The 20,271-nt window shown below is 45.1% G+C and overlaps 1 protein-coding gene across 5 annotated transcripts in view; it reads left to right on the top strand.

Moving 5' to 3' along the window:
• The window catches only part of FN1 (fibronectin 1), a 175,640-nt gene that overhangs the window by 11,500 nt on the left and 143,869 nt on the right, over nt 1-20,271 (top strand). For all 5 annotated transcript variants that reach the window (XM_070732223.1, XM_070732226.1, XM_070732225.1 and 2 more), the window contains exons 7-8: nt 6,970-7,128; nt 14,687-14,878. In XM_070732223.1, coding sequence (XP_070588324.1) covers nt 6,970-7,128; nt 14,687-14,878 — 351 coding nt within the window. The remainder of the gene's footprint in view (nt 1-6,969; nt 7,129-14,686; nt 14,879-20,271) is intronic.

The following is a 20,271-nucleotide window of genomic DNA, read 5'->3' as shown; positions in this document are numbered from 1 at the left end:
TTCCCAGATTAACAGTCAGTTTCTAAATATATCTAGTTGGAACTAAGAACTGTTCAGTGTGAAAATAGTGTTTTAAGTTTGCATTAGAAAGTTTACTACTACATTATTTGCATTTTGCATTTAGTTTTATAAATATATAATTACTGAAATGGGGGAGCTTTGGTTGGTTCCCAGCTTTGAATATTTAAAACGTATGTCCATTCATAGAATTGAAGCCACAGACCAATTTCCTGGCAAACTCATATAACTCCTATCAATCTGACTTCATGTCTTAAACATTTTCCAAACTGAGGAGTGGGTCCAGCAGTCATGTGGGTTTACTCGCTGTCCTATCCAATCAGGACCGAGCCTTGTTTTTAAAAAAGATTGCTGGATCTGCCCCTTCCCAGAATTTGCTTGGTCCTCCTATTGGGAGGACGCGTGGTGGCTCAGCTCCTCTCAAATTTTAACACCTTCCCTCTCAACGACTTGACCTACAACAAACGTCAGGTAAGTTTCAATCTTTTTAATTGCAATTTTGACTACCGTTTAACAGAGAAAACTAATAGACTTGAGCCAGCCCTCCTGGGCTCAGCTGGCACGAAATCTCCTTAAATTTTGTGGCCAGTGCCGGCTGCTTGGACTGCTCCGCCGGTGGTTGCATTTTACCTTTTAAATCTACCCGGCCCTGATTGCGGATTGGGACACAGGAACAGATCCTCTGTTCAGTGTCCTGGACTTTAGATTTGAAAACCTTTGGCGCAATGGCCCTCAGCATTCTGTAATTTTTAGTGCCAGCAGCATGCCCACGCTTTCTCGATTGGCGCCAACATCCACTGCAGGCCCCAAGCTAGCCGTGAATTGCGTCAGGCCTTTGCTCGGTCACTAGGCCTCCCGTCTACATGTGGTGTCTAAAATTTGAGGCCTAGTTAGTCTGTGCCCATTAACAAGCGTTAGGAGTCGCTCCAACCGATTTCTGGGTGGCAGACGTTCCTGGGCCAAAGAGCTTGGGCCTTCCTCCTTGGGGATTTGCTTAATTGATTTTGTTGCGCTTCGCCCTTAGTTGGCTCAGCCCTTGGCCTTTGTTAATCCAGGCTATGGCTTCATGAATCCCCAAGAAAAACCCTTCTGGCAAGAGACAAAAGGAAGCTAGGCCTTCTGGGGACAAAATAGAACCAATTCCCCAGGCCTCCACCTCTCTAGGGGCTCCTACTATTGCAAGACCCACTAGAGCTAAGCAAAGACATGATAAAACACTTCAAACGATCCATGAACAGTCAGCCAAACACTTGAGAAGGCAGGCCCAGATTCATGTTAAACTCACCTGAACTCACAGATCTGTCTCATCTGCCCCCCCCCCCAGGTGACCAAGTCCTCTCTCTGGATGAACCTAACCTAAATAGGCCCCAGACAAATCTCTGGGGTTTAGGTCCAGTAGAATCAGAGATTAGTGGAAGAACCCCCACAGCCTTGTCCAGCCCAGGCCCACAGGGTAACTTCTGATCTCCCTCTATCTTTGACTAACATACTCCTGAATTCCAATCCATGTTTTTGGCCTTGTCCCAAGCCATTGATGCTAAATTCATCATCCTCAATGTGCCCCCCATCCCCGTCTCCAATCCCTCAGGACTAGGCCCTTGAGCTCATTATCATATAGGCCTCAGTCCAGGATTCTGATTCCTCCTCATCTCAAGAGGACAGTGAGGATGATGAAGAACAGGAGGATAGGGATGATCCCTTCCAAGGCCTTTCTGAGGATGAGGAGTCTCAAAATAAAACTCCTTCCTCCTCCACCATTTTTCAACCTCAATTATTCAGCTGTTTATTACTCAAGGCTAGAGTGGCCATGGGCCTAACTTCTCAAGACCAGCCTACCCTGTCCACCTCTGCTCCTCAGGAAGAAAGCTGCCCATTCTTCATGGAGGAGCAGGAGGACACATATGTAATCCCTATGTCAAAGCTGTTTAAAGAGGCTTTACTCAAACAATGGGACCACCCCACTTCGGGATCCAATCCCTCTTCTAAGGACAAGAAACTGTATAAGGTCTCACCTTCTTATGAAGAGCTCCTCTTCTTTCCTAAGGCGGATGAACCAATCAAGATCCTCCACTCAGCGGCAGCCAAATCAGGTGAGGCAGAGGAGGCCCTGAAACCAGAAGACAAATGCTTCCTCACTGACTCATAGGCCATAAAATCTGCACAGCAGCTTCATTCTTCACGAGAACCATGCTGCTCTGGCTACAACTTCAACACCATATTCCCCCAGATGATCTACGGGGTCATCAGGACTTTAACATGGTATTTGTGGCAGCTTAATATGTGGCGGATGCCACACTTCAGCCATCTAGATTTGCACCCAAATCAGTGGCGGCCTCTATAGTGGCCAGAAGGTTCCTATGGCTCTATCCATGGCAAGCAGGGGTCAGGCAGAAGTGGCAGCTCTCCATGGGGTGCCTCGAGTGCAATAATATCTTTGGATATTTGCTTGACCCGTTACTCACTGAGACCACGGATAAGAAGAAAATCCTGGGGCCCACCACAAAGAAAGCAGCCAAAACACAGCAACCTTTTCAGCCGCCTTTTCGCCAATCAGACCAATCAGTACCCCTCCCGATTTCGATCTCAGTCAGATAGATCCCCCAGGGTAGAGGTGCTTGAAACCAGAGAGGCTCCTCCTCCTCTAAATCTACCAAGAGATCCAGATGGTAGTTCCTCTAACATCCCCATTGGGGGGTACCTGGCCTGGTTCTCTTCCGCCTGGTGCCAGTCCACCCAGGACCCTTGGGTCCATTCTACCATCCAATGGGGTCTCCAATTAGAATTCATAGCCTTACCTCCCAAGCATTTCATTTCCTGTCTGTCCCCCATGTCTTCCGAAGCCTTCTTCCAGATGGAGGAGGCTATCCTTCATTTCTTATCCATTAGAGCCATTCAGCCAGTCCCCTCTTCCCAAAGAGGTCTAGGCTTCTACTCCATCCTCTTTGTAGCCCCTAAGACATCAGGAGGATGGAGGGCTATCCTGGACCTGAAATGCTTAAATAATTACATCAGATACAGGAAGTTTAAGATGCATTCCCTGTCCTCCATTCTTGCTTCCATTCACCCAGGGGACTTCATGGCTTCCCTTGACCTCACAGAAGTGTATCTCCATATTCCACTCTTCAAAGGGCATAGGCAGATCCTACATTTTGACTTTCAATGCAGGCATTATCAATACAAGGCCATGCCCTTTGGCCTGTCTTCTGCCCCAAACTCCTGGGCTCCCTAGCAGCTCACATTCAAGCTATTCCAATTCATATACAATGCTATTTGGATGACATATTAATTCACAGTCCATGCAGACAGAGCACCCTTTCAGATCTCCAGGCCTCCATGTCAATCTTACAAGAGCATGGTTTTTCAATTAATATGGCTTAAAGTCACCTCGTTCCCTCCACTACTCTCCAACATTTGAGAACAGTGATAGACTCCATCGAAACTAAAGTCTTTCTCTGTACTGAAAGGAAGACCAGTATTAGGAAACTTATTTCCCAACTCAAATTACAAAAGAAAGCTCTCATTGTCACTCTCCCTTCCGACTGGGGAAAGATGGTATCTTGCATTGGGGTCATTCCCTGGGCATGCCTCCATGCCAGAGATCTCCAGTGGCTTCTGTTACCCTTCCAGAGGCCGGGGATCACACAACAACACCATTCCAACTCTTCACACAACAACACCATTCCACCGACTGTCCTCAGATCTCTCTCATGGTGGCTGTCCTCCAGCTTGGACAAGGGGTCCCTCTTCAGGATTACAGACCAGTTTAGCATCACTACGGATGTCGGGCCGAGGAGCCCATGCAACAGGTTTGTTAGCTCAGGGCACAAATCCGGACCATCATCTTTCTATCAGGTGGCACACGCTAGATCTCACCAGAGTTCTGCGCATATAAATTCAATGAACCAAAGCCTTCCATAGATCTGAAGCCCTGTTCGTGGCCTATCACCCAAGATCCTTGGGATCCAAGATCTCTTCCACCATATTAGGCCGTTGGATATGAGGTGCAATTGCAAAAGCCTACAAATCTGCCTCCCTGCCCATTCCAAGGGGCATTACAGCTCATTCTACTAGGAGTGCAGTCACATCAGTAGCTTGGGCCACCCAAGCTCCTCTGAAAGAGGTCTGCAAAGCAGCCACTTGGTCCACTCCTAATTCCTTCATACGTCACTACAAGATTGACTCCTACGCCTCAGCAGATGCAGCCTTTGGCCAGAGAGTCCTGCAGGCAGTTATCTCTCATGATACTTGAACTGCTCCCTCCCTAGGGACACATCTATTGGGTATGTCCCATGTGACTGCTGGACCCACTCCTCAGTATGGAGAATAGGCGTTGGACTTTTACCTGAATGCCTCTTCGCATATGCTGAGTGGGTACAGCAGTCACTTCCCTCCCTATGTCTTACCTTTCCTTCCTACCTGTTGTTTAATAACTTACCTTATTTCAAGCGAGAGTAGAGCATCCTTTGAGCCACCATCATCAAGCCAAGTCTACGGATTTGCAAATTCTGGGAAGGGGTGGATCCAGCAATCTTTTTAAAAGACAAGGCTCAGTCCTGATTGGATAGGACAGTGAGCAAACCCACGTGACTGCTGTACCCACTCAGTGCATGAGAAGAGGTGTTCAGGTAAGAGTCCAATGCCTATTTTCCTCATGTTCATTTTTTGAAACTCAGCAGGTAAGTGATTGGGATGAAACAGCAATTTCCCCAAGAATTGTGTAATAACAAATGGAGCAGAATTTTTCTGTAGAGGGGAGCAATTTATCCCAAGGTGAAACAAATTATTGATCTCATATTTCTATCTTTCAAATCAAAGTTGATTTGTTTATTTATACAATTTGTATCACCACCTATCTCACAACAGTAATTTTAGATGATGAATACAGGTTTAAGAACAGCAATATGATTTGTAAAAGTAAGCATTCCAAAACTAAAATGAAATATAGTCATTATTTTTTTAAAAAAAATATATAAAAAAACTTCCAATAAGTAAAAGAAGAACTTAAAAAAACAACCAACAATCTTGTCTAACCTGGGGGTTTTATGCCTGAGGAAATAGCCACTTCCTTAATGCCAGCTGAGTTAGGCCATCCAGGGTTCCAGGAAGCTGCTGCTCCATTGGGCAGGCAGAGTGGTAGGCGCACCAGTGCAAATGCCCCCCTTGCCACAGCCGAGAAATGGTCTTCTAAACTCAGCTGTGGATCAAGGAGGACACCCAAGTTGCGTACCCTCTCTGAGGGGGTTAAAGACCCCTCCTCCAGGTGGTGGGTGGACAGATGGGATTGTCCTTGGGAGGCAAAGTCCACAGCCACTCCCATCAAGAGGGAAGACCTCTTGAGGAGAGGTCGCACAACTGCCTTCCCGCAGGGAGCAGGAAAGGACCCCTCCCTTAGAGAAGCGTTGACAATCTCCTGGACTCAGCCTCGTGCCACCTCCCTGCTGGCTGAGACCAGCCAGGAGGGACATAGGTCCAATAAATAGGTGGCGGAGCTCACAGCTCCCATAGCCTTGTCCAGTTCATCAGACATCACCAATCAAACTCCTCCCACAAATTAAGACTAATATGAGCCTCTGTCACCTTGACTGACTCGTCAGCTGACACTGCATTCCATTTGGAATCAAGGTCTGTTCGGATCTGAGCGATTTTACTGTATCTGCGAAAAGCTCATTAAAATTGTCAGCACTGCCCTGCAAAGGTTCAAAAAACCCCGCCCCCCGATTAAGGCGGGAGCAAGTCATCCTAAAGAGGGTGGCTGGGCGAGATTCTGCTGATGCAATCAAGGTGGCATGATATGCGCTTCTTGCCTCCCTGCGCACCACTTGATAAGTCTCAATATGAGCTCTTACAAGTGTTCGGTTGGATTCAGATTTACTTTTCCTCCAACGCATCTCTAAATGTCTCTTCTGGCATTTCATTCCTCAGAGTTCCTTGGTAAATCAAGGAGATCTCCAGGGTCTACTGCCACAGAGAAGTTGCAAAGGCACAATTTGGTCTAGAACCCTTCTTGCGGCTGTATTTCAGGCCGATATTAGGGACTCCGCCGAACTGTGTAAAACGAATCCTGTAAGACCTCAAGTGCCCTCTGAAAGCCCTCCAGGTCCACTAGGTGCCTGGTGCAAAACCACCTAGTCAGTCCCACCTCCCTGCAGGGAAGGATTGGAGCCTTAAACTCAAGCCGTAGATCTGACAATGACAAGGGCAAAGTATCTAGGCCCCTTAAATTCAGATCATTGCTCAGGTGCTCCAAGAGGAATAGCATGTTGAGAGTGTGCCCCCCTTTGTGGGTCGGACCCTTCCATGGAAGTTGTGAACTCCCACACCAACCCAGAGGATTCACCAAGTGTTGGTGTATTTTGAAAGCCAGGTTTGTGTACTGCACAATAATCCAACTAGGGAGTGACTAGGTGCAACGTTGGCGAACCTATGTCATGTGTGCCATAGGTGGCACATGGAGCCATATCTGCTGGCATGCAACCCATTGCTCTAGCTTAGCTCCGTACTGGCCAGTTGATTTTTGGTTCATGCGGAGGCTCTGGGAGGGTGTTTTTGGTGGAGGAGGGGAGGGCATTTCTGTTCTCCCCAGACTGGGTGACTGAGAGTGAAAAACGGGCCTATTAGACCCACTGGAAGTCAGGAAATGGGCTATTTCCAGCCTCCAGAGGGCCTTGGGGGGCCTCAGGGGATGCCATTTTCGCCCTCCCCAGACATTTAATTATGGGTGCTGGCACTCATGTGTGTATGATAACTTGCGTGCATGCGTTGTCGGCACCTGTGGAAAAAAAGGTTCACCATCACTGGACTAGAGTATGATTGCCAATGGTACTTTTGAATGAAACTAGATGGAAATATTGACTACATTAAAAAATCCAATATCAGTCCAAGAGGATAACTGTTATGAATGGTTACAGACTGTTGAAATTACATGGGTGTGTGGACTCTTCTTTTCTATAGATAGATGCAATGATCAAGACACCAAGACCTCTTATCGAATTGGAGATACCTGGAGCAAGAAGGATAACAGGGGAAATCTACTTCAATGCATCTGCACAGGGAATGGCAGAGGGGAATGGAAATGTGAAAGGCATTCCTCTTTACAAGCCACAGGCATAGGTAAGCAATATGTCTGGATGAAGTTGGATGTTTATTCCTTCTTTATTTGCCTTTATAAAAATTACTAGAGATAACCTAAATTGGGAATTTTTACTTGAATTATTAAATAAGATGAAATTTGGATCAAACTTTATTAGAGCAATCAAAACTGTATACTCAAAACAAACAGCTAAAATAATAATTAATGGAGACACTACAGACACCTTCCAAATATATAAAGGAGTTCGGCAGGGATGTCCCTTGTCACCCTTGCTTTTTATTTTATGCATTGAAATACTATTAAATCAAATCCGTAACAACAAAGAGATAACAGATCTTAAGTCCAAGGGACAAGAATTCAAACTACAAGCCTTCGCTGACGATATAGCTTTCATTATTGAAAACCTGATCCAAGCGGGCCCAAAACTAATGGAAGAATTAAACAGATATGGAGTCTTAGCAGGATTTAAAATTAATAAATCCAAAACCAAAATTATGACCAAAAATATGATAACGAAAGACAAAGTAAACTTGGCCAGAGAATTAGATTTGGAAATTACAGAAAGAATTAAATATTTAGGAACAAATATGTCACCTAAATGCAATACTATAAAAGAGGATAATTATGATCAGTTAATAAATAAAACAAAACTACAACTAGAAACTTGGGCTAAGCTTCCAATTTCACTATTAGGAAGAATTGCGGCAGTCAAAATGTCCATACTACCCAAATTTTTATATCTTTTTCAAATGATCCCAATTAAATTCAAAAGAACCTTTTTCAAAAATTTAGAATAATTAATATCTAAATTAATATGGCAAAATAAAAAGCCAAGAATTAGACTCAAATGGATGCAAGACAGTCAGAAGCAAGGTGGACTGGGATTACTTGACTTCAGAATATATTACCAAGCAGCAGTTTTAGTATGGATAAAAGAATGGATACAACTTAAAAATGTAAGACTGTTAGCATTCGAAGGCCACGATATACAAACTGGCTGGAATAGTTTTATCTTGGACAACAAGTCTACTACACTCATATTTTAAACAACACTTGATCAGGAAATCATTATTAGACACCTGGAACATAATAAAGAAATAATTTTATACCAAAATACCATTATGGTTTTCAAGTATGGAGGCATTAACCTTCCCAAATACAATACGTCTAGAGAAAATGGTAAAATATTTACAAGTGTTAGATAAAGAGACAAATCTCAAACCATTAGCACAGCTAAAAGAAGAAGGAATTAAAATAGACTGGTGGCCCTACAATCAAATAAAATCCAGATTACGGATAGATAAAGAAAAATACGGAATCAAGAAAAAAGATCTACCACTAGACAAAATCTTACTAGGATCAAACAAAAAAGCAATTACCATTACAGTACATATAAACTATCGTTACAACATAATAACCTAGAAGAAATTGTCAAAGGCAACATGATAGCCTGCGCAAAGAATATCGGACACTCCATACAATTAGATCAATGGGAAAAAATGTGGCATACAAACTATAAAATGACCAGATCTACCTCTTACAAAGAAAATGCAATTAAAATGTTCTATAGGTGGCATATGCCCTCAGCTAGACTAGCCAAGATGTATGCAAATCTCAAACCCAATTGCTGGAAATGGGAGAAACGTGGTTCCTACTTCCACATGTGGTGGACCTGTCCGCAAGTTAAGGAAATTTGGTGTAAATTACAAAAATGGATAAAAGAAATGATCAATATTAAATTAGAAATGAGACTGGAAATATTTTTATTTGGTATTATGGAAAAAAATATGAAATTTGACTCAACACCTAATAACAGCAACAAGAATAACCATAGCTCAATTTTGGAAAAATGAATCAATGCCTAATGATCGGACTGTGCAGAAGCAGATAAATTAACATTGGAGCTAAAAGAACAGGAAAACACAAAATACTATCAGATATGGAAAGATTTTTATATATGGTTGGACCAAAGAACAAATATCAGTAGTGCTGCATGATTAATTAACAAATTAAGTTAACAATTTTTTAAAAAGATTCAAATAGAACTTCTTTTTTCTCTAACTGCTATGTTTCCACAAATTACAGAATAACAACTTAAATACAGTTTAATATATTGATATAGATTATGCATTATTGAAAAAACCAATGGTAACACTACCGAAAAAGAGTACAGAAGGCGGCTGTCGAAGAGACAGCCAGTTTGGGGGAGGGGATGTATCTTTGGGGTTTTTTGTGTATAATTTGTGTGTCTGTGTTAATTATATGTAAATAAAAAATATTTAAAAATAAATAAAATAAAATTTACCCTGGGAAATCATACATTCAACTTTAAAGTATTCAAACTGTGTTCGAATCTGAAGATAACTGAATGTAATCTATAAAACAATTACAATGCCAATATAATTAAAAACTAATGAAGTCTGACAAAAAATTCCCACATCTAAAATTGCTAGCATCACAAAACTTCTTTCTATTTGGCAGGCTTCTTGATTTAGTCCTTTGGAATGATAAGTGCAGATTCAGTTACCCACAGAATGGAATGTGCTATCAATAATAGGGGAAGCATCTTGGCAATAATGTGGAATCCGTTTTGATGAACTGCAGAATAGATGTGTGACCATTAATATAATCCAATAGAACAGTTTAATGGGCTTTTCAGTGAAAAAGAATGTTCATTAATCTAAACGTATTTTAAATCCAAAGGTTGCCCTCTGATTTTTTTTAAAAAAATCCCACCCCAGAAATCAGCTACAAAGAAAAAAGGCTTTTTCTTAATATAGATTTAAGTTACAGGAACGCAGATTCCAGTGGAACATTCTGAAAAATATCCTAACTAAGTAATTTGGCAGTGGAACCAATGATGGAGATCCAGAACACCTTCCTTCCATTGCCACCTGTGTATTATATGCAGAAATTAGATTAGAGGCTGGATCTTCCAAGTAAAATTGGATTCTTTCACTGTGCAGTGGGTTGTAAGATAAGTTCATTTACTTATTAACATGAGGGTAAATGTTTTGTTACCGTCTGATAATCTGAGAGCAAAAGTATTGTTGCACGCCCAGTAGAAATTCATCTTTGCCAGGATATTGGGAAGACAATTTGGATAACCATTTTGATTCCAGTCAAAATGGTAAACGCAGTACAGTATTAATGTTGGAAATTTCAAAGTTGCACATTACCATAATTTAACTACAAAAGATTATGTGACTCAGGAGACTATCAAGATTATGTCTGTCCATTTAGCCATAGTAGCCATAGCTGCCCATTTCAAATTCATGACTGCGTGGCTAACTATACATCTCCACTGGGGTGAGCTCTATTGCTTATATATGGAAAGAAGAACAAACGTCCCACAGTCCTCCAACCCAACCAGCCGGCAGCTGAGTCGGGCTGCCCGGGAAGGCGAGCGGTGCGCGGTAGGCGCGGGGACGGGGACAGGGGGGGGAAATCGTCTGAACGTGCTGGAAAGCCCCCCAGGCCGGCTGCGATCTTTCCAGCACCCCCCCCAAACCCCCAACCCGGGTTCGGGGGGGTGCTGGGAAGCCCCCCAGGCCAGCTGCGATCTTTTAAAACAGCCGCGCCGCTTTTAAAACAGCTGTGCCGCTTTCCAGCTGACTCCTGAAGCCAAAAGCCAAAGGCGAACTTCCGCGCTTCAGGAGTCAGCTGGGAAGCGGCGCGGCTGTTTTAAAAGATCGCAGCCGGCCTGGGGGGCTTTCCAGCACGTTCAGACGATTCCCCCCCCCCTGTCCCCGTCCCCGCGCCTACCGCGCACTGCTCGCCTTCCCGGGCAGCCCGACTCAGCTGCCGGCTGGTTGGGTTGGAGGACTGTGGGACGTTTGTTCTTCTTTCCATATATAAGCAATAGAGCTCAGCACAACAAGAGTACTAGACACGAGAACAGTTTTTCCGCACCCCAACGCCATCACACGCCGGATCACTCGCTCCCTCGCGCGTCCTGCCCGCCGCCAAGCCCCGCCAATATTTTTTTTCTATTTTCTATTTTCCTCCTCTAAAATCTAGGTGCGTCTTATCAGCAGGTGCGTCTTATAGAGCGAAAAATACGGTATATATATATATATATATATGTAGATTGTTCTGAGTTCGGGTTTTGCCCTGTGTAATGTTTTGCATGTCTATGCGACGTTTCGGTAAAATCACATTTACCATCATCAGGCTGGAGTTCCAATCTCTGTGTTTTTGCAAATGAATATTAGCAACTGACATTCCTTCTTAGCATGTAGTGTGGGGGTGGAGATTTGCTTTGAATGTAGCAAATAGATTGGGTGACTATGCTTCCGTGATCTGATTGGTTGGTGTAATCATGGTTATAGAAGGAATGGTATGAAGATTATGAAGTGTTTTGTTTAAGTCTGATTTCCAAATATAAAATTCTAAAATCATAATAATTAAAGGATTGACATATTGATTATAATGAAGTTTTTATTTTGTTTAAGGCTGGTTTCCAAATCTCTGGCAGACGTGAGGTATCATCCCGTTTATTTAAACAAAAGGATCTTTTTTCAATTTCAATAGCTTCTAGAGAGATTCTTTTATATAAATTCTCTGTTTTGTGGAGTAATTTAGTTTTTTCAAAGTCAATTTCGTGCCCTGTTCTTTTAATGTGCTGGACAAGGGAGGAGGTCTTCTCCTGTTTCTTGACTGCATTCATATGTTCTGCCATGCGCTGGCTCACTCTTCGGTTAGTTTGTCCAATGTATGTGGCTGCACATGTTTTGCAAGGGATTTCATAGATACCTTGGTATTCTATATATATATACACATATACATATACATATATATACATATATATATTCCTTAGCTCTACTTTGCATTTGTTATTATTAAAACAGTGATTGGAGTTTATTTTTCACATTTTCGTCACAGATTCTACTCAGCATATAACCTTTCACCTTATTCCATCGTACCATCAGCTTCTCCAATTTATTTTCATCAAAGTTGTTTAATCTTATTTCCATGATTTCAAAGTGAATGTGACCCACCATGTACCAGTACCAGTTCTGTAATGTCCATTTTATAGACTCTTTCCAACCCAATACCACTACTGCTTGAGCGCTTTCTAGTGCTCCAGTTTTTATTTCTTTAAAATCTCTTAATTCTTTGTTTAATTAATATCGCTATTTCTTTTGTAATTATCCACTTATAATTTAACATTTTATTTATTTCCTCCTTCACTTCCTTCCAAAATTTCTGAACTTCAACACTATCCCAGAACATATGCATGAAGATTCCTTTCTTTTGGCAACCATGCCAACAATTACCTTTCACTTTCCCCTGGAAGTGTGCAAGTTGTGCTGGTGTATAATACCATTTATGTAAAATTTTCTTCTCATCTCTTTAACTCTTGTATTCTTAATCTTATATATATTTTCTACTATTTCTTTCATTTCACTTTCGTCTATTTGTAAATCATTTTGCCAGCATCTTGTCAAGCCTTTTATTACTCCCTCTTCCACTTGCGATAACATTCTGTATATATTACTAGCTTGTGCTTTTGTATCATTAATCTTTTCTTTTAATATTTTCTCTAAGCAATTTTCTTCTCTCAAGAAAGCTTCTTTATTCTCATTTTTATTTAAATATTTACATATTGCATTAATCTGCAGCCATTTCTGTTGACCCAGCCACCATTCCAGCCAAGTTCTACTAACTCTTTCGTCCTTCTCATATAATTGTTCAATTCTCATTATCCCTTTACTATTTAATTCTTTTATAATTCTGCTTAAGCTAACGTCATTACCTGTATTCAATACATGTAACGTTGATAATTTTGAATTTCTAATTCCCAATTTCCCCTGCCATTTAAGCCATATTTCTAAAACTGCTTTCAATTTAGATTATTATTAATTTCTATTTTACTCCATTTTTTAAATAATAACTCCTTACTATTTATATTATTGATTTCCTTTTCCAATTTCACCCACTTCTTTTCCCCCCATAACTGTAGTTCCATTAATCTTTCTATTTGAAATGCTTCTCTGTATAACTCTAAGCTCGGGCTTCCCCACCCCCCTCTTTCTCGTGGGCAAACAGCCATCTTTTCCTTATTCTAGGTCTTTTGTTTCCTTCAATCCAAAAGTTTAGTTTACTATCCCATTCCCTCAGTTTTGCCCCAGGAAAGGTACCTGGTAAAACTTGAAATAAATACATCATTTTTGGAATAATCATCATTTTAAGGGCTCTAATCTTTGCCATTCTTCTCAACCTTGGAGGGCTCTAATCTTTGCCATTCTTCTAAACCTTTTTTCTTCCAGTTTTTTTATCTCCTTTTGAAGTCTCTTCCATATTGAGTTATAATTAACCATCGCAATTTTATTAGGATTTTTTAACAGCCAAACTCCTAGATATTTCATTTTTTTACATCCTAATTTCAATTCTGACACTTTTCGTATCTCAATTTGCTCTTTAGGACCTGTATTTAAACAAATTATCTCTGATTTCTCTATATTAACTTGAAAGACCCGATTGATCTTTAAATTCCTGGAGTAAAATCATTATTCTTTTCATCATTTCAATTGGGGTTTCAGTCCTAATGACCAGTCTAACCATCCATCCATTGTTCTGGGGAGGAAAACTTTGGTCCCCTCAGATAAGGTCCGCAACTTGGGTGTCCTCCTGGATCCACAGCTGAACCTTGATCACCACCTCTTGGCTGTAGCCAGGGGGATCTTTGCCCAAGTTTGCCTGGTGTACCAGTTATGGCCTTTTCTGGATCAGGAGGCTTTATGCACAGTCACTCAGGCCCTCATCATCTCCCATCTTGACTGTTGCAACATGCTCTACATGGGGATATCCTTGAAGAGTATTTGGAGTCTGCAGATAATCCTGCGAGCTCTCATGGGTGTACTTCAGTATACCTATATAACACCTACGCTCTGCGAGCTGCACTGGCTACTGATTAGTCTCTGGTCACAATTCAAGGTGTTGGTTATTAGCTATAAAGCCCTACATGGCTTAGGGCCAGACTATTTATGGGACCATCTCCTGCCATATGCCTCCCAGAAACCAATAAGATAGCACAGGGCTGGCCTTCTCCAGGTCCTGTTGACTAAGCAATGCAGGTTGGCAGGCCCACAAGGGAGGGCCTTGTCTGTAGTCGCCCCGACTGTTTGGAACCAACTCCCCCGCCCCCGATGTCCGTACTTCTCCAACATTGTTGGCCTTCCGAATGGCTATGAAGACCTGGCTTTGCCGGCAGGCCTGGTGGCCATGAATTTACATCTTTCATGGCAAAATCATATTGAATGGTACGTTGTGTTGATTGGTCAAGAATGAATGAGTTCTGCTGAGTTGTGAGTTTTTACTGAGGTTATTGTTTTAATTTATATTAGACTTGTTTTTATTGTTAGCTGCATTTTTATATTTTATTGTAAGCCACCCTGAGTTCTTCGGGATTGGGCGGCATAGAAGTCGAATAAATAAATAAATAAATAAATATTAAAAACAGGGTAAAAGTAATCAATCTTGATCAAGTGATACGATAAATAGACAGACAGACAGACAGACAGATGGTATTTATTACTGACTGTTGCAAAACATCAATATTTTTTTTATATGCAGGCAGTGGATCTGCAACTATCACAGATGTACGAACTGCACTCTACCAACCTCAGCCCCAACCTGCTCCTTCTGGGCATTGTGTAACTGACAGTGGTATGGTGTATATTTTGGGAATGCAGTGGCTTAAGGCACAGGGAAACCAGCATATGCTTTGTACTTGTTTGGGCAATGGAATCAGCTGCCAGGAAACAGGTAGGGCATATTTTTAAATATTTATTGGCATATAAAAGATGTTTCAATCATTTACCCTATGATAATGCATGTTCCTAACTGATTAGTGTAAGCTGGGCTGAAGGTCACTACTGCGAAAAACAAGTGATTAGCATCATTTGTACACGATTACCGTAGTTTTCGTGTATAAGACGCAGGCCTTGCAGGCTCTTTCATTGTTTCTCTCTGTGAAGAATGTTTTCAAACCCTAAGTTTTTACAGTTTGTTTCATTACTCTAACTTGCTCTGAGTAAGTTTCTTTCTAGCCCTAACCAGGTGCTAACGATGTTCCCAGCTATTACCACTTGCAAGCTCTTTCATTGTTAATCTCTGCCAAGAATGTATTCCAAACCCTGCCTTTGATTTTTTTAATTCTCTATTTGCTCCAAATGTTTCTTTCCAGCCCTAACCAAGTGCTAACGATGTTCCCAACTTTTACCTGCTTGCAAGCACTTTCACTGTTGCTCTCTGCAAAGAAGAATGTTTTCCAAGCCCTAAGTCTTTGCAGGATTTTTCCATTGCTCTACGTGCAATATAACTTCTGTTGCCAGCTGAAGCGTCTGTTCTTGCGCTGCTGGGATTTCCCTAAGGCTCCCATCGCTGGGATTCCCCTCAGGGAAATCCCAGCAGTGCAAGAATGGGCACTTCGGCTGGCAACAGAAGTCCAGAGGTGGGGTTTCCCAGCGAGGGGAGCCTCAGGGGAATCCCAGCAGCGCAAGAAGGGGCGCTTTGCCTGGCAATGGAAGTCCGGAGGTGGGGATTCCCAGTGGCGCAAGGCAAAAGGGGTGAGTTTTGGGATTGCACGCATTATTCACTTTTACATTGATTCCTATGGGAAACATTGTTTCATCTTACGAACTTTTCTACTTACGAACCTTGTCACAGAATGAATTAAGTTCGTAAGATGAGGTACCACTGTATATAGTTTTAAAAAGTATACAGTGGTACCTCAAGATACGAACCCCTCGTCTTACGAACAACTCGTGATACGAACCCGGGGTTCAGAAAAAAATTGCCTCTTCCTACAAACTTTTTTCGTGTTACGAACGCCAAACCCGAACTTCCGGGTTCGGCGTTCGGAGGCTGCTGGAAAGCCGCCCGGCTGTTTTAAAAGGTGACAGCCGGCGGCGGGGCTTCTTTCCGGGTTCGGGAGGCCACTTTGGGGTTTTCTCTGGGAGAGAGGGCAGGAGGTCCGGCGCTGGGGGAGGGAGTCAGGAAGGTCCTCCTGCTCTCCCCCCCCAGCGAAAAACACAAAGACGGTCTGACAGGCAGGGCAGAGCATCCTGGAGCAAAGGGAGTCTGAAACCGCCGGCGGCTTCAGCTTCCCATTGCTCCGCGGGCGGCGGCTGACAGCCTTTGTATTTTTGGCTGGGGGGGGAAAGCAGGAGGCGCAGGATCGGCGGGCGTGGGGCGAGGCAGCAGGTCTGCATCCTGGGCGGGCGGCGGGCGAGGAGGCGCGGCCGAGCGGGCCAGCGAGGGTGCATCCAACTTGAGGGGCTGGCGGGAGGAAAGCGAATGCCACGGGGCTGGGCTTGGCTCCCCCCTCGGCTTCCCCCCTTACCAGCCCCGCCGCGGAAGGCTCCATTCTGTTCCCTGAATGGAGACCGCCGGCCGCTCAATCGGGCCGACAGGGAACAGAATGGAGCGTTCCGCGGCGGGGCTGGTAAGGGGGGGAGCCGAGCCCAGCCCCGTGACATTCGCTTTCCTCCCGCTCGCAGCCGAGACTGATCGTGGGCTCCTTCGCAACCTCGGAGAGCTTCCAGGACATGAAAGCTCACGAAAACCAGGAAGCTCTCCAAGGTTGCGAAGGAGCCCACGATCAGTCAGCTGCGGGCGGGAGGAAAGCGAATGCCACGGGGCTGGGCTCGGCTCCCCCCTTGGCTTCCCCCCTTACCAGCCTCGCCGCGGAAGGCTCCATTCTGTTCCCTGAATGGAGACCGCCGGCCGCTCAATCGGGACGTCAGGGAACAGAATGGAGCGTTCCGCGGCGGCGCTGGTAAGGGGGGGGAGCCGAGCCCAGCCCCGTGACATTCGCTTTCCTCCCGGCCGCAGCCGAGACTGATCGTGGGCTCCTTCGCAACCTCGGAGAGCTTCCAGGACATGAAAGCTCACGAAAACCAGGAAGCTCTCCGAGGTTGCGAAGGAGCCCACGATCAGTCAGCTGCGGGCGGGAGGAAAGCGAATGCCACGGGGCTGGGCTCGGCTCCCCCCCTTACCAATCCCGCCGCGGAAGGCTCCATTCTGTTCCCTGAATGGAGACCGCCGGCCGCTCAATCGGGCCGGCAGGGAACAGAATGGAGCGTTCCGCGGCGGGGCTGGTAAGGGGGGGAGCCAAGCCCAGCCCCGTGACATTTGCTTTCCTCCCGCCCGCAGCCGAGACTGATCGTGGGCTCCTTCGCAACCTCGGAGAGCTTCCTGGTTTTCGTGAGCTTTCATGCCCTGGAAGCTCTCCGAGGTTGCGGGGGAGGGGGGGAGCCGAGCCCAGCCCCGTGGCATTCGCTTTCCTCCTGCCCGCAGCCGACTGATCGTGGGCTCCTTCGCAACCTCGGAGAGCTTCCTGGTTTTCGTGAGCTTTCATGCCCTGGAAGCTCTCCGAGGTTGCGAAGGAGCCCACGATCAGTCGGCTGCGGGTGGGAGGAAGGCGAATCCCCCGTGGGCTCCGTTACATCTTCCGCTGCCAGCCAGGCCATGCTGGCGGCAGCGGAACAATCGCCTTCCTCCCGCCCGCAGCCGACTGACCGTGGGTTCCTTCCCGAGCTCCCTTCCTGAGCCTCCCGTTCTCTCCCCCCCCCTCGCCCCTTCGCCTCCCTGTGTTCCTAGGAGAAATGCTGGGGATTGAGGCAAGACAGACCTTCTGCTCCTCACCAGCACTTCTCCTAGGATCACAGGGGGGCGAAGGGACGAGGGGGCGGAGAGAAAACGGGAAGCTCAGCATTCCGTCAGCTGCAGCGCTGGCTGTCAACTTTTCTTTTTAGCACTGGGCAGGAGCTGACTTGCCTCCCCAGTGCTAAAAAGAAAAGTTGACAGCCAGCGCTGAATGGAGACCGCCGGCCGCTCAATCGGGCCGGCAGGGAACAGAATGGAGCGTTCCGCGGCAGGGCTGGTAAGGGGGGGAGCCGAGCCCAGCTCTGTGACATTCGCTTTCCTCCCGGCCGCAGCCGAGACTGATCGTGGGCTCCTTCGCAACCTCGGAGAGCTTCCAGGACATGAAAGCTCACGAAAACCAGGAAGCTCTCCGAGGTTGCGAAGGAGCCCACGATCAGTCAGCTGCGGGCGGGAGGAAAGCGAATGCCACGGGGCTGGGCTCGGCTCCCCCCTCGGCTTCCCCCCTTACCAGCCCCGCCGCGGAAGGCTCCATTCTGTTCCCTGAATGGAGACCGCCGGCCGCTCAATCGGGCCGGCAGGGAACAGAATGGAGCGTTCCGCGGCGGCGCTGGTAAGGGGGGGAGCCGAGCCGAGCCCTGTGACATTCGCTTTCCTCCCGCCCGCAGCCGAGACTGATCGTGGGCTCCTTCGCAACCTCGGAGAGCTTCCTGGTTTTCGTGAGCTTTCATGCCCTGGAAGCTCTCCGAGGTTGCGAAGGAGCCCACGATCAGTCGGCTGCGGGTGGGAGGAAGGCGAATCCCCCGTGGGCTCCGTTACATCTTCCGCTGCCAGCCAGGCCATGCTGGCGGCAGCGGAACAATCGCCTTCCTCCCGCCCGCAGCTGACTGACCGTGGGCTCCTTCCCGAGCTCCCTTCCTGAGCCTCCCGTTCTCTCTCCCCCCCGCTCGCCCCTTCGCCTCCCTGTGTTCCTAGGAGAAGTGCTGGGGATTGAGGCAAGACAGACCTTCTGCTCCTCACCAGCACTTCTCCTAGGAACACAGGGGGGCGAAGGGGCAAGGGGGCGGAGAGAGAACGGGAAGCTCAGCATTCCGTCAGCCGCAGCGCTGGCTGTCAACTTTTCTTTTTAGCACTGGGCAGGAGCTGACTTGCCTCCCCAGTGCTAAAAAGAAAAGTTGACAGCCAGCGCTGCGACTGACGGAATGCTGAGCCTCCCGTTCTCCCCCCCCACCTTGCCCCTTCCGGTTTCGGCGTTCGGGAGACCGCTGGGTTCCCAGCTGTCTCCGAACGCCAAACACCAAAGCCGAACTTCCGCGTTCGGCTTCAGGAGACAGCTGGGAAGCGGCGCGGCTCTTTTAAAAGGTGACAGCCGGCCTGGGGGGCTTCCCAGCACCCCCGAACCCTGTGCTGGGAAGCCCCCCAGGCCGGCTGTCACCTTTTAAAACAGCCGCAAAAGCCGTTTTTTTGCAGGGGTTTTTTTGGTTGCACGGATTAATTGACTTTACATTGTTTCCTATGGGAAACAATGTTTCGTCTTACGAACCTTTCGTCTTATGAACCTCCCCCCGGCACCAATTAAGTTCGTATCTTAAGGTACCACTGTACATGGTTTTAAAAAGTATACATGGTTGTAAAAAGTATTCTGCTACACTGATATTTTATTAAACAATAAAATATTTCACCATTTGGTTCAGAATGCTTTTTTTCTTGTTTTCCTCCTCTAAAAATAAATAAGTAAATTAATAATAATAATAATAATATATAATAATAATAATAATAATAATAATTTATTAGATTTGTGTGCCGCCCCTCTCCAAAAATCAAGGGGCGTGTTATAAACCGGTGCATATTATACACTGAAAAATATGGTATGTAATGAGTCATACAATTAAACCTATAAAGGCATGATCTCAATGGATTTGAAGGGAAGATAGTTTAGTGTGGTCAGTTTTGGCATACTGTTATCTTCCTCCTTCCAAAACCAACCAGAACTTTGACAACCCTCTCTACAGCTACACCCACACCTTTACACATACACACACACAGAGTGATTTTTTTTTTTACTACAACAGACTTTGATATCAATTTCCACTGTATTTTTTATTTGTGTAATGAAATGATCATATAAATGATGTAAATTAATGCAAGTGATATAATTTCCTACCTAATGAGAAGGGGAAGAGCTTAATGCTGGGAACAATTGAGGGCAAAAGAAAGAAGGGGATGACAGAAAACAAGATGGCTGGATGAAGTCACTGAAGCAGTCGGTGTGAGCTTAAATGGACTCCGGGGGGAGAACAGGAAGACCTGGATCATGGGTTCACGATGGATCGGACACGACTTCGTGACTAACAACAACAATATAATTTGCATCATTTGTGTGATACATTGTTCAATCTATGTCAGTTACTGAAATGACATACTTCATGTTTTCAAAGACAGGGACCATAATCCCATTGGTTTGAAAAACTGAAGTTTCACTATAATGCACATTTTTATATAAATGCTAAATATTAAATATTTTTCTGAAACCAAATAACACAAAATTATTA

The sequence above is a fragment of the Erythrolamprus reginae genome, chromosome 1 (genome assembly GCF_031021105.1).
Source record: "Erythrolamprus reginae isolate rEryReg1 chromosome 1, rEryReg1.hap1, whole genome shotgun sequence".
Taxonomy (NCBI): domain Eukaryota; kingdom Metazoa; phylum Chordata; class Lepidosauria; order Squamata; family Dipsadidae; genus Erythrolamprus; species Erythrolamprus reginae.
Note: the sequence above shows the minus strand (reverse complement) of the source record. Positions and strands in the feature narration are given on the sequence as shown.